Source organism: Aspergillus saccharolyticus (genome assembly GCF_003184585.1).
Source record: "Aspergillus saccharolyticus JOP 1030-1 unplaced genomic scaffold BP01scaffold_1, whole genome shotgun sequence".
Lineage (NCBI taxonomy): Eukaryota > Fungi > Ascomycota > Eurotiomycetes > Eurotiales > Aspergillaceae > Aspergillus > Aspergillus saccharolyticus.
Genome location: NW_020290611.1, coordinates 1,056,237 through 1,071,937, shown reverse-complemented (window position 1 = coordinate 1,071,937; position 15,701 = coordinate 1,056,237). Strand labels below are relative to the sequence as shown.

The 15,701-nt window shown below is 51.8% G+C and overlaps 9 protein-coding genes across 9 annotated transcripts; 4 read left to right on the top strand and 5 right to left on the bottom strand.

The window, feature by feature from the left end:
• Nucleotides 1-584: 584 nt before the first annotated feature.
• On the bottom strand, nucleotides 585-2,247 carry BP01DRAFT_352446 (uncharacterized protein). Its single transcript, XM_025573941.1, has one exon. It carries the CDS (start codon nucleotides 2,130-2,132, stop codon nucleotides 840-842), a length of 1,293 nt encoding a protein of 430 aa, XP_025435897.1. The 5' UTR covers nucleotides 2,133-2,247; the 3' UTR covers nucleotides 585-839.
• A 1,193-nt stretch (nucleotides 2,248-3,440) lies between these two features.
• BP01DRAFT_370532 (enoyl-CoA hydratase/isomerase family protein) lies at nucleotides 3,441-4,553 on the top strand (the record flags this gene model as incomplete). The annotated part of the gene is made up of 4 exons (XM_025576612.1): nucleotides 3,441-3,757; nucleotides 3,877-3,987; nucleotides 4,057-4,401; nucleotides 4,439-4,553. 4 exons carry the CDS (start codon nucleotides 3,441-3,443, stop codon nucleotides 4,551-4,553), a joined length of 888 nt encoding a protein of 295 aa, XP_025435896.1.
• On the bottom strand, nucleotides 4,397-5,707 carry BP01DRAFT_412767 (presequence translocated-associated motor subunit PAM17). Its single transcript, XM_025578966.1, has 2 exons — nucleotides 5,090-5,707; nucleotides 4,397-4,985 (listed from the first exon to the last, which is right to left on the bottom strand). The coding sequence occupies exons 1-2, from the start codon at nucleotides 5,657-5,659 to the stop codon at nucleotides 4,809-4,811; spliced, it is 747 nt and encodes a 248-aa protein (XP_025435895.1). The 5' UTR covers nucleotides 5,660-5,707; the 3' UTR covers nucleotides 4,397-4,808.
• Nucleotides 5,708-5,873: 166 nt separating this feature from the next.
• On the bottom strand, nucleotides 5,874-7,367 carry BP01DRAFT_331488 (putative integral membrane protein; the record flags this gene model as incomplete). Its single annotated transcript, XM_025573052.1, has 8 exons — nucleotides 5,874-6,366; nucleotides 6,426-6,617; nucleotides 6,652-6,707; nucleotides 6,764-6,928; nucleotides 6,982-7,009; nucleotides 7,085-7,108; nucleotides 7,175-7,212; nucleotides 7,275-7,367. 8 exons carry the CDS (start codon nucleotides 7,365-7,367, stop codon nucleotides 6,183-6,185), a joined length of 780 nt encoding a protein of 259 aa, XP_025435894.1. The 3' UTR covers nucleotides 5,874-6,182.
• A 464-nt stretch (nucleotides 7,368-7,831) lies between these two features.
• Nucleotides 7,832-11,104, top strand: BP01DRAFT_9179 (Zn(II)2Cys6 transcription factor). The gene is made up of 5 exons (XM_025580226.1): nucleotides 7,832-8,356; nucleotides 8,421-8,447; nucleotides 8,512-9,926; nucleotides 9,980-10,935; nucleotides 10,988-11,104. The coding sequence occupies exons 1-5, from the start codon at nucleotides 8,295-8,297 to the stop codon at nucleotides 11,072-11,074; spliced, it is 2,547 nt and encodes an 848-aa protein (XP_025435893.1). The 5' UTR covers nucleotides 7,832-8,294; the 3' UTR covers nucleotides 11,075-11,104.
• Nucleotides 11,105-12,193: 1,089 nt separating this feature from the next.
• BP01DRAFT_267340 (uncharacterized protein) lies at nucleotides 12,194-12,877 on the top strand (the record flags this gene model as incomplete). The annotated part of the gene is made up of 1 exon (XM_025571358.1): nucleotides 12,194-12,877. A coding segment is annotated over one exon (684 nt), but the record flags the coding sequence as incomplete, so codon positions are not given.
• Nucleotides 12,878-12,954: 77 nt separating this feature from the next.
• On the bottom strand, nucleotides 12,955-13,263 carry BP01DRAFT_8976 (uncharacterized protein). Its single transcript, XM_025580211.1, has one exon. The coding sequence runs from the start codon at nucleotides 13,188-13,190 to the stop codon at nucleotides 13,008-13,010; it is 183 nt and encodes a 60-aa protein (XP_025435891.1). The 5' UTR covers nucleotides 13,191-13,263; the 3' UTR covers nucleotides 12,955-13,007.
• A 72-nt stretch (nucleotides 13,264-13,335) lies between these two features.
• BP01DRAFT_352443 (uncharacterized protein) lies at nucleotides 13,336-14,294 on the bottom strand. Its single transcript, XM_025573940.1, has one exon. The coding sequence runs from the start codon at nucleotides 14,222-14,224 to the stop codon at nucleotides 13,505-13,507; it is 720 nt and encodes a 239-aa protein (XP_025435890.1). The 5' UTR covers nucleotides 14,225-14,294; the 3' UTR covers nucleotides 13,336-13,504.
• A 570-nt stretch (nucleotides 14,295-14,864) lies between these two features.
• BP01DRAFT_361923 (uncharacterized protein) lies at nucleotides 14,865-15,553 on the top strand (the record flags this gene model as incomplete). Its single annotated transcript, XM_025576199.1, has 2 exons — nucleotides 14,865-15,344; nucleotides 15,374-15,553. 2 exons carry the CDS (start codon nucleotides 14,865-14,867, stop codon nucleotides 15,551-15,553), a joined length of 660 nt encoding a protein of 219 aa, XP_025435889.1.
• Between the last annotated feature and the right edge of the window lie 148 nt (nucleotides 15,554-15,701).

The window sequence follows — 15,701 nt, the reverse complement described above, 5'->3', positions numbered from 1 at the left end:
GGGTGAGGTGGACTTGGAAGAGAGAGCGTGAGACAAAGAAAAAAAAAAAGAAATCGGATGATGCGATGACAGCCAAGAAGGAGCAAACAGCAGCCCGTCGGGATCAAATGACGTTTTCTTTGGCTGCTAAACTGCGCCCGCAACCGCTTCTTGCCATTTCCTTTATTTATTTATTTATTTTTTTTTTTGGGTTGATTGCAGAGCATTGCAAGGGAAACATCAGATTTTTCGCATTATGGAGTTTCTCTTACCTCACGGTTCATGTCTGGGACTTTCAGCTGACCTTCTCCTCATCTAGACTATTGCTCAGAGAGGTCAGATGACTTATTCTTTCCCCGAGCAAGACTCATGAAAGAGGGAGAAGCATGGCTTTCTTCGATATTAGCTTCGCACGTCTGGCCTGCTTTGCGAGTAGTAGAAGTATGCCTGGGATAAGACTGCACAGGATTTAAATGGACACACCTACAACTATGTCACGAGATTGGGATGTTTGTGTACGCCGAGATGAGGCAGAATCACAACCGATTCCAGATTCATACAGCTCAGGTACTTTCTTCAGGTCAAGAAACAGAACAAGTTTATCCATAAACAACCATCTTGTACTCTATCTAGAAAAACTACTCTTTAACATAATTAGACCCCGTAGAACTATACCATATCATATACACAAAGTCCTAATCCACATTAACATTCGCAGTGAAATGCGAAAACAAAGTCATCCCACATGTATCATTAAGTATGGAGCGAATGCATCTCCGGAGAAACCTTCAAATTCTACCTCCTGCTCACCACAGAGCTGCAGAAATGTCATAATTGTTTGGAGGACGTGGTTGATCTTTTCACATGTCAAACCATCGGTACGACCCTTGTTGAGTATATGCAGTTTCGAAGCCCATACTCCACACCCCATGGGCTCCCTTGATGCGATACGGCCCCTCCCACTCCCATTTCTTCTTCTTTTCCTTGTAAGAGGCCGCTCCGACGTGCTGCATCTGCGACGGAGAGATGGCCAGCCGTTCCAGGCCTTCCTTGCCCGCCAACATCTCGATGACGGTATCGACGGCCTTGGTAGGGGTCTTGTCTTCGCGCTCGGCCAGAAAGCGGAGGAGTTCCGGCACGTGAGCGCGGTTGTAGAGCAGGGCCTGTGAGCAGCAGCCGTGCGAGTTCATGACGTGCACGCCGGGCTCCATGGGAAACCAGGTGACTCGGCCGGTCATGAAGAAGAGACCGATCAAAGCCGGCACACAGAGGAAGCAGAGGACCAGCAGGAAGGGGTTGGTGAGAACGGGCTGTGCGGCGCGGATCCGACGGCGAGCTGCCAGGGCGACCCAGGCGACGATGGCGACGGTCAAGGCGCTCCAGAAGAGGTAGACGGGCCAGCTCTCCGAGTTCCAGCCCAGAAACTTCTCCGTGTAAAACAGACGCACGTACAACCAGTCCTGCAGCTGGCCGTGCTGACGGGCCTCCTCAATGCGCCGCACGCTCTGCATTGTGTGCTCGTACCAATTGCGCTGGGCCACCACGTCGTCCTCCAGCATGACGATCCAAGGGGCGTCGCTCCCATCGTAGCAGGCCTGTAGGCCCAGTCGGTAGTCCAGCAGCGACTTGCGCTTTATATCCTTCTTTTTCTCGAGGCTGGCGATCGTCACGTGCGGCGCGTCTACCGTTTCATAAGTATTGACGTGGTCCACGATCGTCGAGAGCCATGTTTGATTGTAGTCCGGGTGCTCGGTGGGGTCGCTAAGCGCGAAGAGCACCTGAATGCTCAGCGCGCGCCGCTGCTCCGGCGTGAGTGTGTCCTGGATCGAAGCAACGGTTGTGGCAAGATTCTGCTGCAGCGGTCGTTTCACCGTCACGATCCCGACGCAGGCAGCCTTGTCTCTAGGTGGTTGGTATTCGATCGGTGGGTAGGGATAGGTGGCGCCACTTTGATTGTAGACGGTGAGGTAGTCTAGCGACTCCTGGATACGGGCAAGACTGTACTTGGGCCGATAGCCTTCAGTGGCTTCGAAGAAGAGGGAGCCCGGGTCGCGGAGGGACCAGAAGCGGCAAAGGAGGAGGAGGAAAAAGAAGAGAATGGCGTAGGCGATCAGCAGCAGCCTCTGCTTCCTGTTGAAATGAAAGAAGGCCATTGGTCACATGCTGGGAGAATGGAGCGAGGAGAATAATGTACTGTGTACTGTGGTAGAGTGAAGAAGGATGTGTATCAACAGCAAGGAGGAGGGGGGGGGGGGAGAGGGCTAAAAACGAGGGCGACAACAACAATCCGGGTGAAACGGAGAGAAGTGCGACGAAGGAAGAGGATGAAGAAGAAAGACGAAAAAGAGTCAGTCAGTTTCAATTAAGTCAGTCAACCATGGCCGCCGCCCAGTTGCAGATAAGCAGCAACAAGAAGTTGGAAGCAAATTGGACTAAACCGCGGTGGGCATTAGTGCTTGACGCTTCAAGGGTCCCGTCCGTCGCGTCGCTTAAGACGCCCTTCTAACTAGTCCCAGATAAGGCGATTAGTTTAGTGCTTGTCGTGTTCCACTTCGTTCAGGGAGGGCTGAGTAAGTTGTGTTATTGACAACCAAGTTATTGTTCGACCAAAAGTCCGAGTGTCTTGCGGTTCCTGACCCACACTCCCTTTTCTTTCTTTTAACTAAACCCAGCACCTCCAAGAAACGATCAGGAATTTCCTTAATAGGAATTTCCTGGCTTCTGCCGATCTCTGCTCCAGTGTGCACTTTTACGAGTCTCTGGAGCATTCATGATGGCCTTTTGCCCCCGTGATTTCAAACCTGACCAATGCTGGGGCGAGATCCGGTCGCTAAAAAAAGGGCGGGAGGAAAAGCTTAGCTCCGAAGAATAACCACAGAATCATCCCAGGTGATTGAAGCGTTTATTTTTATCGCGACACATATATTGTTCACTTACTGAGTACAGACCCAGGGTAGTCTTGTGTACTCAGGATGTCTCACATCGCAATTCGTTCTTTGTCTTCGATGATGTAATAGGTTATCAACCTCAGATTGTGTCTCGCCTTGGTAACTGGGAGGTGCAACCACATGTCAGCTCTCTTTCTAGCCTCATCCATCCAAAGCAGGTACACTGCCTCGGCTCTCGCTTTAGCATCCGTGGATATGTCGATGGACCATTCACTATGAACCTACAACACGCACAACAGTCCTACATATAGCCATCCATGAGAGTCATAACCTCGATGATTAGCATCTCATTGAACAACAAGATTGAACTGCCCGGCAGCATCCCTGCTGCGGGGTTAACTGACCTGCCGAGGAAAAATTACTATACTAGTATGGAAAAACAGCCAGAACAGACAAACGGCAACAGCAGCACTGCTGAATAGGACATCATTTACCTGCAGCATTAACCTCAAAGACTATTCTCCAAAGACTGCCGTAATGATTTCGTATGCTCTATCGAGCAAATACTACAACATGTCCATCACCGCCATCACCATCCTCACCTCCTACGAAACGCATCCCATGCAACCCATCAAGTTATCTCATCATCCCCCAGGATCCCCCACCGCAACCCCCGTCATCATCGTCACCGATAGCCGACACGAAAAGCGCAATGCGTTCACCGGCACAATGGCCACCGAGCTGGAATGGGCCTTCACGACCCTCGACCGCGACGAGCGCGTCAAAGTCATCATCGTGACCGGCGCAGGCGACACCTTCTGCGCGGGCGCCGACTTGGACATCGGGTTCCTCGAGAACAAGCAGGAAAGACCCATTGACCATCGTGATAGGTGACACCACACACTATGCCAGCGATGCTACCCACATCCCAATCCCTAGATAGCAAGAGCCCAGCGTCCTAGCGAGATATACTTAGTACTCACTCTGCCCTCCATATCCGACCCAACAGCTGCGGAAGAGTCGCCCTAGCCATCCACAGATGCCGCAAAACCACCATTGTCGCCATGCAAGGCTCCGCTGTTGGAGTCGGCATGACCATGACTCTGCTGGCGACGATCAGGTTCGTTGTGGAAGATCACAAGCTCCGTCCATACTACTACTAAGCTTTTGTGTTGGTGGATATAAATAGACTGGCACACCAAGGCAACAAATACGGCTTCGTCTTTGCCCGCCGCGGCATCACCATGGAGTCCTGCTCGGCGTATTTCCTCCCGCACCTGATCGGATACTCGCGAGCCATGTACCTCGTCTCTACGGGCCAGGTTTTGAATCCTGCTTCGATGTACTTCAACGGCCTCTTTGCCGGGGCTTTCCCGCAGCGGAAGCAGGTCCTCGTGCGGGGGTTGGAGCTGGCGGACGAGATCGCACAGAATATCAGTCCGATGGCTGCTGTCCTGAATCGCGCGCTGATGTGGCGGGGCCCGGACTCGGCGGAGGAGGCGCATTTGTTGGATTCGAGCGTGTTGGCGCATATGTTTGCTTGTGGGGGTTCGAGCCTTCATTGAGGAAAGACGAAAGGCTTTCTTCCGCGCCACCTTGGAAGAGCATGGGCCGGAAAATTATCCATGGTGGGCTGAGGTCAACGTTGACCGGAAGCCGGCCGTCGCAGAGGGTCCTAAACTGTAGGTCGTCACAGAAGATAAGACAGATGCAGGGCATAACTAGCCCGATTGAGAAAGATGGTAGCTCAGACTAGCTTTGCTAGAAGGGAGAATAATATCAAGAAATCCATTTGATTCGCTCAGCCGATACACAATATTCATACAAATCGATCCAACAGGCCCATGAAGAGTCCCATGCGAAGGTTGAAGCCAAATAAGCAATACCCACTCGTGGAAGAGATACCGTTATGCAAAGTAGAGCAACCGCGCGCGCACATTATCAGGCGATGAAGTGGCGTCTCTTGCGGTTGTACGCTCGCTGATCCTTCAGCCATTGTCGGTAGCCCTGGACGCTACCGATTTTCTCGCCATAGTAGTCAGGAACGGGGTTGGCGATGGAGTTGGACGAAGGATCGACCCGGAACCGGCGAATCCGATCGTAGAATTGTTTCTCTTTCTGCAGGTTCGGAATGCCAGTGTCAGTAGTCAATGTCGCCTCTGCCTTGACCCGATTGCAACAAAGGGAGAGTGTCAAAGGGAGAAAGACGATGGAGGACTCACTACTAGGAGAGACGGCTTGTATCTCCGGTAGATTAGACTCCAGACCGAGTTCCCAACGAAAGGGCCAAGGAGCCATCCCGCGGCACCGCACGCGGCAGTCGCCATCCCCAGCACCACAAACGGATCAAGACCCATCACCTGGGCGCCAAGAGACTCCAGATCCTGCGACGAAAGAACCTGCATACCCGCCACCGTAGTGAGCGCTGAGGTGACGATCGACGAGGCCAGCGTGTAGCGGCGCCGGCTGGCACGGAGCTTGAAGAACGAGTCCCAGTCCAGGCGGACAAGCTGCTGCCCCGAGGGAGTAGAGGAGGCGGCGTTGGAGTTTGCCCGGCGAGGAGCCGAGATTGAGAGCGAAGTGATGGTCTTCTGCGGACGACGTGCCGTGGTCTTTGGCGTACGTGCGACATTGCTGGCTGTAGCTGTGCTGGCCGTGCGGGCTGATGGAATCGCCTGATACAGTTGTCTTATGAAGTTGCTGTTGCCGTGTGTGAATGGCCTCATGGAGGAGGTGGAAAAGTTTCCGCCTAGAACGGCGGAGCGCATCCCACAAATCGAGGTTCCGTGCATTGTTGACAATGAGGGGTTGGAAGATGTTGAAGAAGAAATCAGTTGGTTGCCAATGGTCGGTAGGCGAAGTTGGATCAAGTTCGGCGGAGAAGCATGCGCGGATTAGATAAGCAGCGGCGGCCGCATGAGGTCACAGCCTCGGAAGTTTTACTGATATGCTTAAAAAGTGTGTGCAGTGCTTCGGAAAGATTAGTCGAGGAGAGAGGTGAAAGCTGCTGGAAAGAGTGTTTCTAGGTCCTGCTATACATCCAGTGACTGTTTCAATCTAGCTATGCCCAAAAATGTGATGCACTATCTGGTATATTCGTACGGTACTCGTACAAATGTTGTTCAAACTATAGAATCAGTCGAGTCTCCTAAATCTATAATGACGTCTATGGTACCATGCCTAGGATGTTGAACTACAGCTCATCTGGAGTATATGACCCAAATAAGGCCGTATTCAGTACGTGATCTCGAGCACTTTCCCAGATATATGTATCCAGTACAATCCTAGTCGGTCTTTATACCACCTAGATGCACTCTAGAAGTGGCCGTTTTGCTTGATGGCCCCCGGCCGGGACTGGGCCTTGCTCGTTCCGGAACCATTGACATGGCCGTACACCCACTTGAAGGTGCCGGTGCTCAGCGCCATTACCACCGCGCTGAGCGCGAAAATTCCAACGCGACCTTCGAAGCCGGCTACCTCGAAGATTGGGTAAGGATACCTGGAGAGATGTGAGCTGAGCGGCGAGGGTCCAGGGCCCAGGAACGAGAGGTTACATACCACCCATTGTATTGGAAGCACCGTTCTATCCAAAACCAATACCCCACCGCAATGGTACTGGATAGCCCAAGTGCGGGAAGGATAGTAATCGTCCAAGGTGGTGAAAGAAACAATAGATCGATCATGAGAATAATAGAAGGAACAGCATGGAAGCTTATGTCTGTCATTGCAGGAATGTTAAGGAGGAGGCAGCTCTTGCCGAACGAATGAATATAGTTATCGAGACTCACCAGCGTTCAATGGGATGACTGCCCAGTCAGGGATAACCAAATGCTCGTCAATCTTATAGCATCATATCAGAGAGCTGAGTAGGACAGGTCAGAGGTCTGAGCACTAACCAAGCGGAGACCCCAGTATAAAATGCTGATGAGCACTTCCAACGGCGTACAGCACATGGACAGGAGATTTTTGACGAGAAAAATGCGGGGAGATAGTGTCAGATCAGCGATCAGGCCGCAAGTAATCGTGATCAAGGAGAGTGAGAGGCCCAAGACCGTAAGGTACTGATAAGGACGGATGTCAGACATCGGTGACGATCAGGCGATCAACCACATACCTGGAAATGCCAGCCATAAGCTTCATTCCTATTGAAAGTAAAGATAAGCTTCAATATAGGCATATTCTCAGCTCCCGAGGACAGGTCCCGGGATTAAACTCACGCATGATTGGGATTCTCGTGCATACTGGAATGGTTGATTGGTTAGTTAAAAGTACTTGCAGTGGGCAGCACAGCAGTAGTAATCACTAACTATTTGAAAGACCATAAGAAACTCGCGAAACCCAGAAGCTGTTGAATGTGAGCCCATGGAACCAAGCTTTCCTGCAACGGACGATGGAAGGTACACATACATGGACCAGCGCAGAGAAACCTCTAGACGGACTGGACATCCGTTGTAGAGGGTGCTTTCTCTGCAGCGATTGAGCGACGGCAGAGTAACCCATACTGCCCCAAGGGATTGACAATAAATTATGGAGAAAGCAAAATTAGGTTAAGATCGTTGACTGGCGGTGGTTTGGAACTTCCAGTACAACCAGAAAGTTGTGACTGGTAGCCTGGAGACAATGATATCACCGCTTCTTTTCCCCGGGTTTCCCGAGACACAACACCACCACACCCAAACAGGCTAGTGGAATTTCCATTCATTACCGCTTATCGGAGAAGCCTTCCTCCCCCAATAATACTAAGTAACTTACACAGTACGGTTTGTACTCAGAAGGAATCATCGTATAGCCTTATCTGCCTTTTTCTGATTGACGGAAAGAGCCGATGACTGGAGGTTATCGGCAGGTTATCTTGCTTGTTAACTGGTCTACGTGCTCCGGTGGATATAATTTAGTACTGGAATGATTTGGTGATGGATGCTAACAATTAATGATTCTCACCTAGTCTATTCCGGACTCTGGGTTAGACTTGAACCCATTCATCTCATTCATTCACCTCCTATTTTCTCTCTTTGGCTTCCCACCCTCCCTGGTCTTCTAATCTAACCACACCTCCCTATCTCGTCACAAGCATCACAGCCCTATAGATCGTGATCCATAGACACAATCTCCAGGCATAGCTTCTAGAACAAATCTGCAGCTAGTCCGTCCCACACCTCGATGACGAAGAGCGGGTGTGGGTGTCTCCTTGATTATCGTTTCTTAGCATCCGGGGTCAAACGCCCTGCACCAACAGACAAAAAGCAACCGCATTGGGACACCTTTCCAGATTGTAGCAACAAAGTATTCTTCTACTACTTTGTCTGCATGGCGATCTTATTGTGCAGATCGATTCGAAGCTATTTCAAGATTCCGGCCATTAGCTCCCCTGGCCGTGGATTTCTTTTGCTGGAAATATTCCCTCAGCCAGATCGGACTTGAACTTCGATGCCTCGTCCGAGAAGGCCCGGGGCCCCGGAGCCGAAACGAAGATCGCGCAAGGGCTGCTGGTGAGGCTCATCGAAGTGATTCGTCTCTCTTCATTGCTGGATTAACTAATTGCGCATTTTACAGGCCTTGTAAAGCACGCAAGGTGAAATGGTCTGTGTTGCCTCAACAATTCACTCCTTCGCCCGTACTCAAGCCAGCTAATCAATCTGTGCAGTGGAGAGGAGAAACCGTCGTGTGTCAATTGCCAACGTCAAAATGAACTGTGTGACTATCGCATCCGACTGACCTGGGGAGGCAGAACCAGAAGAAAGTCGTCGGTAGATTCTCCGGTATCGCATGCAAGCAGTCCCTCGGGGACCTTTGGCTCATATTCCCTCTCTCCGGCAAATACCTATCAATCCGACTATCTGTCATCCTCACAGTCAGTCAAAGCCACATCTCCAGAGTCCGAGAACACAGCACAATGTCCAGCCACAGAGGAACTGCAATGGGATGTCGAGCTTGCAGGAGAGATGGCGATAGAGACTCCGACCGCTTATTCTAGAGGGCTACATGATATCCATGAATCTCCAATGTTTGGCCAGACTCTTTATAGTTCCAACCGTACGAATGGCGAAACTTCTGTAGACATGAGGGATTTGTCACCTCGAGAGGAGGGGACCACTCCATGGCCAGACCTGCCCAGAAATACCGCGGCCGCCTTTTCTGCCTCTGCTCCCACTTCCTTCGGCGCTATTACCTCTCATCCATCTCCGGTCGACACCAACTCCAGCATCAACATCGGGTCTTGGGGTCCATTGAGCTTCACTCCGGTCACCACTTTCTCGCGCCCAATCTCATATCTCAGACACACATCCGAATCGCATCATGCAGCTTCCACGGATAACCGCGGGCCTGACCATGGCGGCGAGCTCACCCACTATTATCCCCTCACCACCCGGAGGACAGCACATGACGATCATGTCGTCCAGGAGACAGCGGACCTCGGCAGCCAAAACTCACCTTACATGGAAGAACCAAGAGCTATGTCCTTGGAAGGAAGCGAACAAGCCTCAACTCAACAGCCACGGCCGTCTGATCATACAGAAAGCTATCTCACCAAGATTATGAATCGTCAGATAGCACCGGGCGATGACTTCGACACCACGCAACTACACGGCACAGGCACAGACTTGCATAACTACCCTGACAATTTCAGCCGTGGTATGCTCGCAGGGGACGGCGTGAGCGCGGAGAGAAAATGGCAAGCCTATCTCACGAGCGTCACAGACAATTATGGTTTGGATCGTGGTCGTCCTGATTTGGACTTAAATAAGAATGATGATCATTCCGCAATCGACATCAATTATGCTCTTGACCTGATCAACTTCCAGAAAAGTACGCCCTCAGTGCCCGGCTTTCCAAGCGCCAACTTGGGTGCAGACAAAGACACCTTTGATTGCAGCAAATACATGTATTATGCTTCGCCTGTCCCAATCAACATTCCACGCTATTTGTCCCCGCTGCCACCCTCGTTGGTAAAGACACCGATCAACCTGATGTACTTTCACCATTTCCTCAACCACACGGCTAAGATGCTCGTCCCGCATGATTGCGACGATAATCCATTCATCTCCGTACTTCCCACAAGTAAGTTCCCAAGTTGATCAAGCCATTTTGCTCTCAACTAACCCATGTATTAGTGGCGATCAGTGATTCCAATCTGCTCAACCTGACTTTGGCGTATTCAGCTAGTCATCGGGCTAGATATTTGGAGCACCCAGAGCCCACCAATCGAATTGCGCATTGGGTGAGCAATGTCTTTCCAACTCTGCGGTTAGCCCTGGAAAATCCCCACGAGAAGGTCACCGACAATCACCTTGCTGCGGCTATCATGCTTCTGTCCCTAAAGATAGTCTCGCCTAGTACATTTGAAGTTCCAATCCCATGGCAGAGTCACCTCAAGCTTGCAAGAGACCTGTTTCTCGCTCGGAAAGAACAGTTGGCCTATCCTGGCAATCTCGTGGGTGCATTCCTGACTCGGTGGTTGAGCTATCTTGACATTGTTGGAACACTATCCTGTCGCCACAGTGAACCGCCTTCCTTCGATTACGGCTCCATTTTGAGCGCTTGTAGTAGTGTCGGAGAGTATGACGAGTTTCACATCGACTGCTTCACCGGTTTCACACCAAGGACGGGACAATTCCTCACACAAGTGGGACGGTTGACTCATCAATGTGATAATGAACGATTCGACGAACTGGGCGTCTTTAACCCGAATTGGAAGCCTTCTCCCGCTGCCATCATGGCCGGTGAAGGCCTTTTGTCGGAGATTGATCTGCTGGAAACACATGCTCATGCCAACGGCACACATTTCCATCTGGGTAATATGGACAGTCTCGCTATTGACAGGGCGTTTCGCTATGCCGGACTTTTACATCTCCATCGTCGTGTGCTTGATACGTCACCTTTCTCTGAAAGGGTTAAAATTGCTTCCGAAGAGCTAATCAAGGCCATGGTTGAGATCAGAAACGGAGCTTCTGCTGAAGTTGGCGCGCTGTTCCCTTTGTTCACAGCTGGGTGTGAGACCATGGACACTCACCATAGAGCGGAGATCCAGGGGCGTTTTGAGATCTTGGAAAGAACTGGAATGAAACAGGTGAGTTAGGTAGATACTGATCCTTATACGTCTCACTAATTCTGCATCACAGATTCAAAATGCACGTAAATTAATGCAGCGTTGCTGGGACGAGGACCTTCCGTGGATTGCCCTGGCAGAAGGGGAATTCCTTGGGTGATCTTACATGTCCTTTGTATTCTCTTATCTCAATGAAGTCTGACGAATGCATGTCATGCTTTCATGCTTCGGACATGCCACTTATGGTATTATTGCTCAGTGTTTCTGTATTCTTGGCAGTAGCGGTGATTTGGGCTTCACAATTCCTGCGTTTCACCAGTCGAAATATTCTTAGTACTGTACATACATGGAAACAATCAGATTGTACTGTGCTTACTACCATCTCAAGTTGTCACATGATTGCGCACTTTCGCCGATATCTTGCTCCATATTCTTCTGCAACTTTGGCAACATATAGAATCATTCTATTCACAACAAAGCGACCTCAGTGTCACTCGGAGCTCACGGATAATTCAAAATACCAGCACTTCATGGCTATCTGTCATCTGCATCTACACTATATAGCCCTTGCCTCCCATTGAGCTGGTCGTTGTTCACCAAATCACTTTATCGCCAACCCCTGTACTAGCAAATTGCAGTACTCACTGCACTGTGCACTGTAACCACGCACTTGCCTTATTGATTACCTAACAACACTGCGCAGAAATGCAAGGCTGCAATAAGCTACCACAGCTCTGCCATCGTTCTGACCCAAACGGGATTAGCGAGTTGCTGCTGGCGCTGTTGCTCTCAGCAGTTATACTTCTGTGTTTACTTCTATGTTTACTTCTGCACCGCCTCTTGGCCCTGATAAATTCATGGTCGACAGTGAATGCGCTGTCACTCTCAGCTCCGAGTGAGCTGGGCGTCATTCACCCCCTCGTTCAAAGTATGGACCCGCCAGAACCGAGTTTGGAGGCCTTGTGTGAGCGGCCACAACACGGAGATGAGAACTGTCTCCTTGACAGCCAGCTGGACGACATCCACGTCCCAAGCCTCGTGCCACTGACACCCGTGAAGATGGCCCAGCCCAAGAGAATCGACCATCCGAACTCGCCCGTCAACTTTGAGGTCGACCGCGAGCTCACGTACAAGCTAGCTCCAGCTCACTCGGTGCGTGATTTGCTCTCGAGCAGCCCAGCAGGCTGCGCCTTCTGCGTACCGCAAGCTAACATGTTGGATGTCTCTTCAGGCGTATTCCACTGCTACTCCCGTCACCATGACCGCCAAAACCCAGCTTGTTCCGTGGGACGGGAAGATTCGCTGGGCTCTGGATGGGGCCACCGTCTTCAAGGACTCGGACGAAGAGCGCCGCGCGCGTAGCCCCTACAATCTCTTCGGACGGGATGGCACCAAGCTCTGGGTGTTCCAGTATGGTCTGCGCTACATCCCGACGGACACTGAAACCGACGTGTACCGTGCCGTCAAGGTCGATGGGCTTCCTTCCGACGCAAAACTCAGTGAGATCTTGTCTCTGACCCCGGGCGAGATTTTTTCTGCCCGCATGCTCGACACTCTTGCAATCACTGGAACCAAGACCGCTCTGATCACCTTTGTGCATCAGGTAGATGCTGTGAGCTTCTTCCAGGCCTCCAAGGACGGTCTCCGCTTGAAATCCGGACAGGCCACAGTGGCGCCGATCCCCACCCCCAGCTATCCTATCAGCGCGGATATGGCGAGATTGATCTTCGACAAGGGTTACACCCGGTGCATCCGCATCACCAACCTGCGCGAGCCACTGAAGGCGGAGATTCTTCGGGTCTTGGGGAATGCGTATCTTCTGTCCCAGATTGAGAGCATCCACGATGAGCCGGGCGTCGGTAGAAGCCGTTTGCACTTCTGCTCCATCAAAGGTGCTGCGGCGGCGTATGTTCTCCTGCGTAGCCTGGCTAAGTTCGACGAATGTCAGTGGGAGTTCGTGAAGGCTGTCCAGGCCAGCAACGCTTAGGTGGGGATTTGGGACTAGTTGGCGACGGGTGCTGATAGTATCTAGATCAAGGTGAAGATCGAGCAAAATAGTCCGAGACTCAATAGAGGGGTGAGGGACTCTGTATCTAGGTTGTAGTTGCAAATGGGACTTGTTTTCCTTGGCATCGTACCATCTTTAGTCGATCACAAGCAGCTTCGATCATCCTGTAGGTTAGAATGTGGACATGGTATGCAGCGAGAGCTGACAGGATGAGATAAATGGATGGCGACCAATTTTCATGCTCACGATTTTCTTTTTTCTTGCACATCAGTGATGGTGCGAAGGAGAGACGAAGACAACCGGGGCTTAGCCAACGAGAGTGAATGGGCTGAGGCTGCTGGTCGTTATGAATATGATAGCGGCGGCTAGAACCCTTCACACACACTCTCTCTCTATGGCGGAGTCAAGCTTATCATTGTCCGGGATCAGACAGTGCATCGAAAACACTAAAGTCAAGCCCTTTTGGCGCCTCTTTACCCCTCATGTAGTGCCCAAACCAATCTTTTCTACGCGTTAGTGACGAGTTGTATGGATCCTCTAGGTCTGACAACTATCTCGACCTAAGCCTCCCTACAGCCAGCCTCACCCCACCGAATACAGATTCACAATATCCTGATCCTTCTTCGGCCCCTTGACCACATGCCTACTAGCCCAACTAACCACCTCCCCTGTCTCCGCGCGCACCCGAAACGCATACGCCGTGCGATACATATCCTTAATGCAGAGATGATTCCCCCTCGCCGTCAACACCACTGTCGCCGCCTCTGATGGTGATAGGGACTGTGGTGCTTCTGGCGGCACCGGAGGCGTCACATATGTCTGATCGTTTGTGCCATGATCACCCTCCGCGACAGGATCCGAAGCGGTCCCACCACCAACACCATCCACCTCAAACTCAACCTCGTGAAAGAGATAGTCCGCTTCCGGGTTGACGTCCGCGTCCTTGGTGACTTTCACAAACCACACGCTGATCCGGCCTTCGGGACTCAGCCGCCAGATGTAGGATTTTGTCCAGCGGAGATTGGCGCCGAGGGTTGCGGGGAGGGTGCCGGATTCGGTGTAGAGAGTTTGGGTTGTGGTTGTTATTGTTGTTGTTGTTTCTGTGGTTGTGGTTCTGGTGGTGCTGGCTGCGGTGGTGCCGGCCGTGGCGGGGAGAGGTCTGAAGGAGGCTTCGCCGTGGAGGTCGCCGTGGAGGTCGAGCGGGTTGTCGCTTTGGAGGGTTCGGCGGAGGGTCCAGCGCGGAGTGCGGGCGAGGGAGGCGAAGAGGGTGGGGAGGAGGTGTGGGGAGATTGGAGAGCTCATGGTTGTAGATCGGTAATCAAAATTATATGAGGTGAGTAAAGGTCATGGTTTCATTGCTTGTGGGCTGTTGGTCAGAGGGGGAGTTTGAGGAATTGTCTTGTAGTCTTTGATGCCCGGAATCTATTGGCGGGTGGACCGTGCTTTGCTCGCTCCACCGGATCGGATGGTTCTACCCGCTTGTTGTTTCTTCCTTCTCTCATCAACAACTAAGATACTCCGGGTAACTGCTCAATTACTGATTTTCAGTATGTTCTGTGGGTCAGACTGAATATCTTTTTAAATAACATTAATATCTCATGCTTTGACACGGACTCGGACTCTCATAGGGTTTCTTATACATCACTATCCATGATGTGCCATGCTGATTCCTGGTTCGCCTTGGCATCCCTCTTGTCTTCTCGATAAGATGCTCTTCCAAACCCAGGTCCAGGATGATTTCTGCTTCTCACACTGTCCTTGCGGCTCCTCGCAAATTGGCTTCAGCAACAATGGCGGCGAAACAGCCCCCCGAGGACGCACGCTGGGCGGAAGGTCACCGCTGCCGTTGTCGATGCCTCTCCAGTGGAGCATAGTGCCTTCGAGTTGACCGGCCTCCCACTCACCCTGGACATCATTGGGCTTGCCCTTGCTATCTTTCTAAATGTCTTCGAACTCGTTGACCATTGCGACTGCCATCCCCCGCATCACATCCCAGTTCAATACCACCGGCGACATCGGTTGGTATGGGAGTGCATACTTTTTCGACATGTGTGCTCTGCAGCCTATCGCGGGCAAACTGTTTGCAAGATTTCCCATCTACTACATCCCCGAGTGGTTCCAAGTCATCAAGGGTGCCTCGCCAACCAAGTCAGGCTTGATGTACCTTCCCTTAGCCCTATCGGACGCCCTCTCCGCCACCCTTACGGGCGCCTCCCTCAAATTCCTGGGCTATCCGAACCCCCACCTTCTTCTCGAGACGGCCCTGATAAGCATCGCCACAGGACTTTGCTCGAGCTTCACGCCCAGCACACCCCACGAGCGCTGGATTCCCTCGCAAGTCCTTCAAGGTCTCGGCGCAGGGATGACCCTGTCTATGTCCTACGTGGCAACACAGACCGTCCTCCAGCCTGTATACATCCCCGTCAGCACCTCCCTGCTCCAGTGTTTCAGTTTTTCGGCGCGGCCGTCAACCTCGTTATTGCCGAGGCCATCTTCGACAACAAGTTGGTCGCCGCACTGGACGCGTCAGAGTCGAAGGACTTCGAGATCCAGAAAATCCTGGATGCGAGCGCTGCAGAGGTGCGCAGCGTGGTCCCGGACGCGGACCTCGATGGCGTTTTGCACGCTTGAAACCATGCGCTCACCACGACCTTCTACGGGACCGCGAGTTTTGCCGTCTTGGCTTTCGTTCTCTCCCTGGCTGGGAGTGCGGTGGAAGAGTGTCAGGCCGTCAAACCCGAGGGGTCATCTGCCGGTGCTGATGTTCAGAGATAAATGT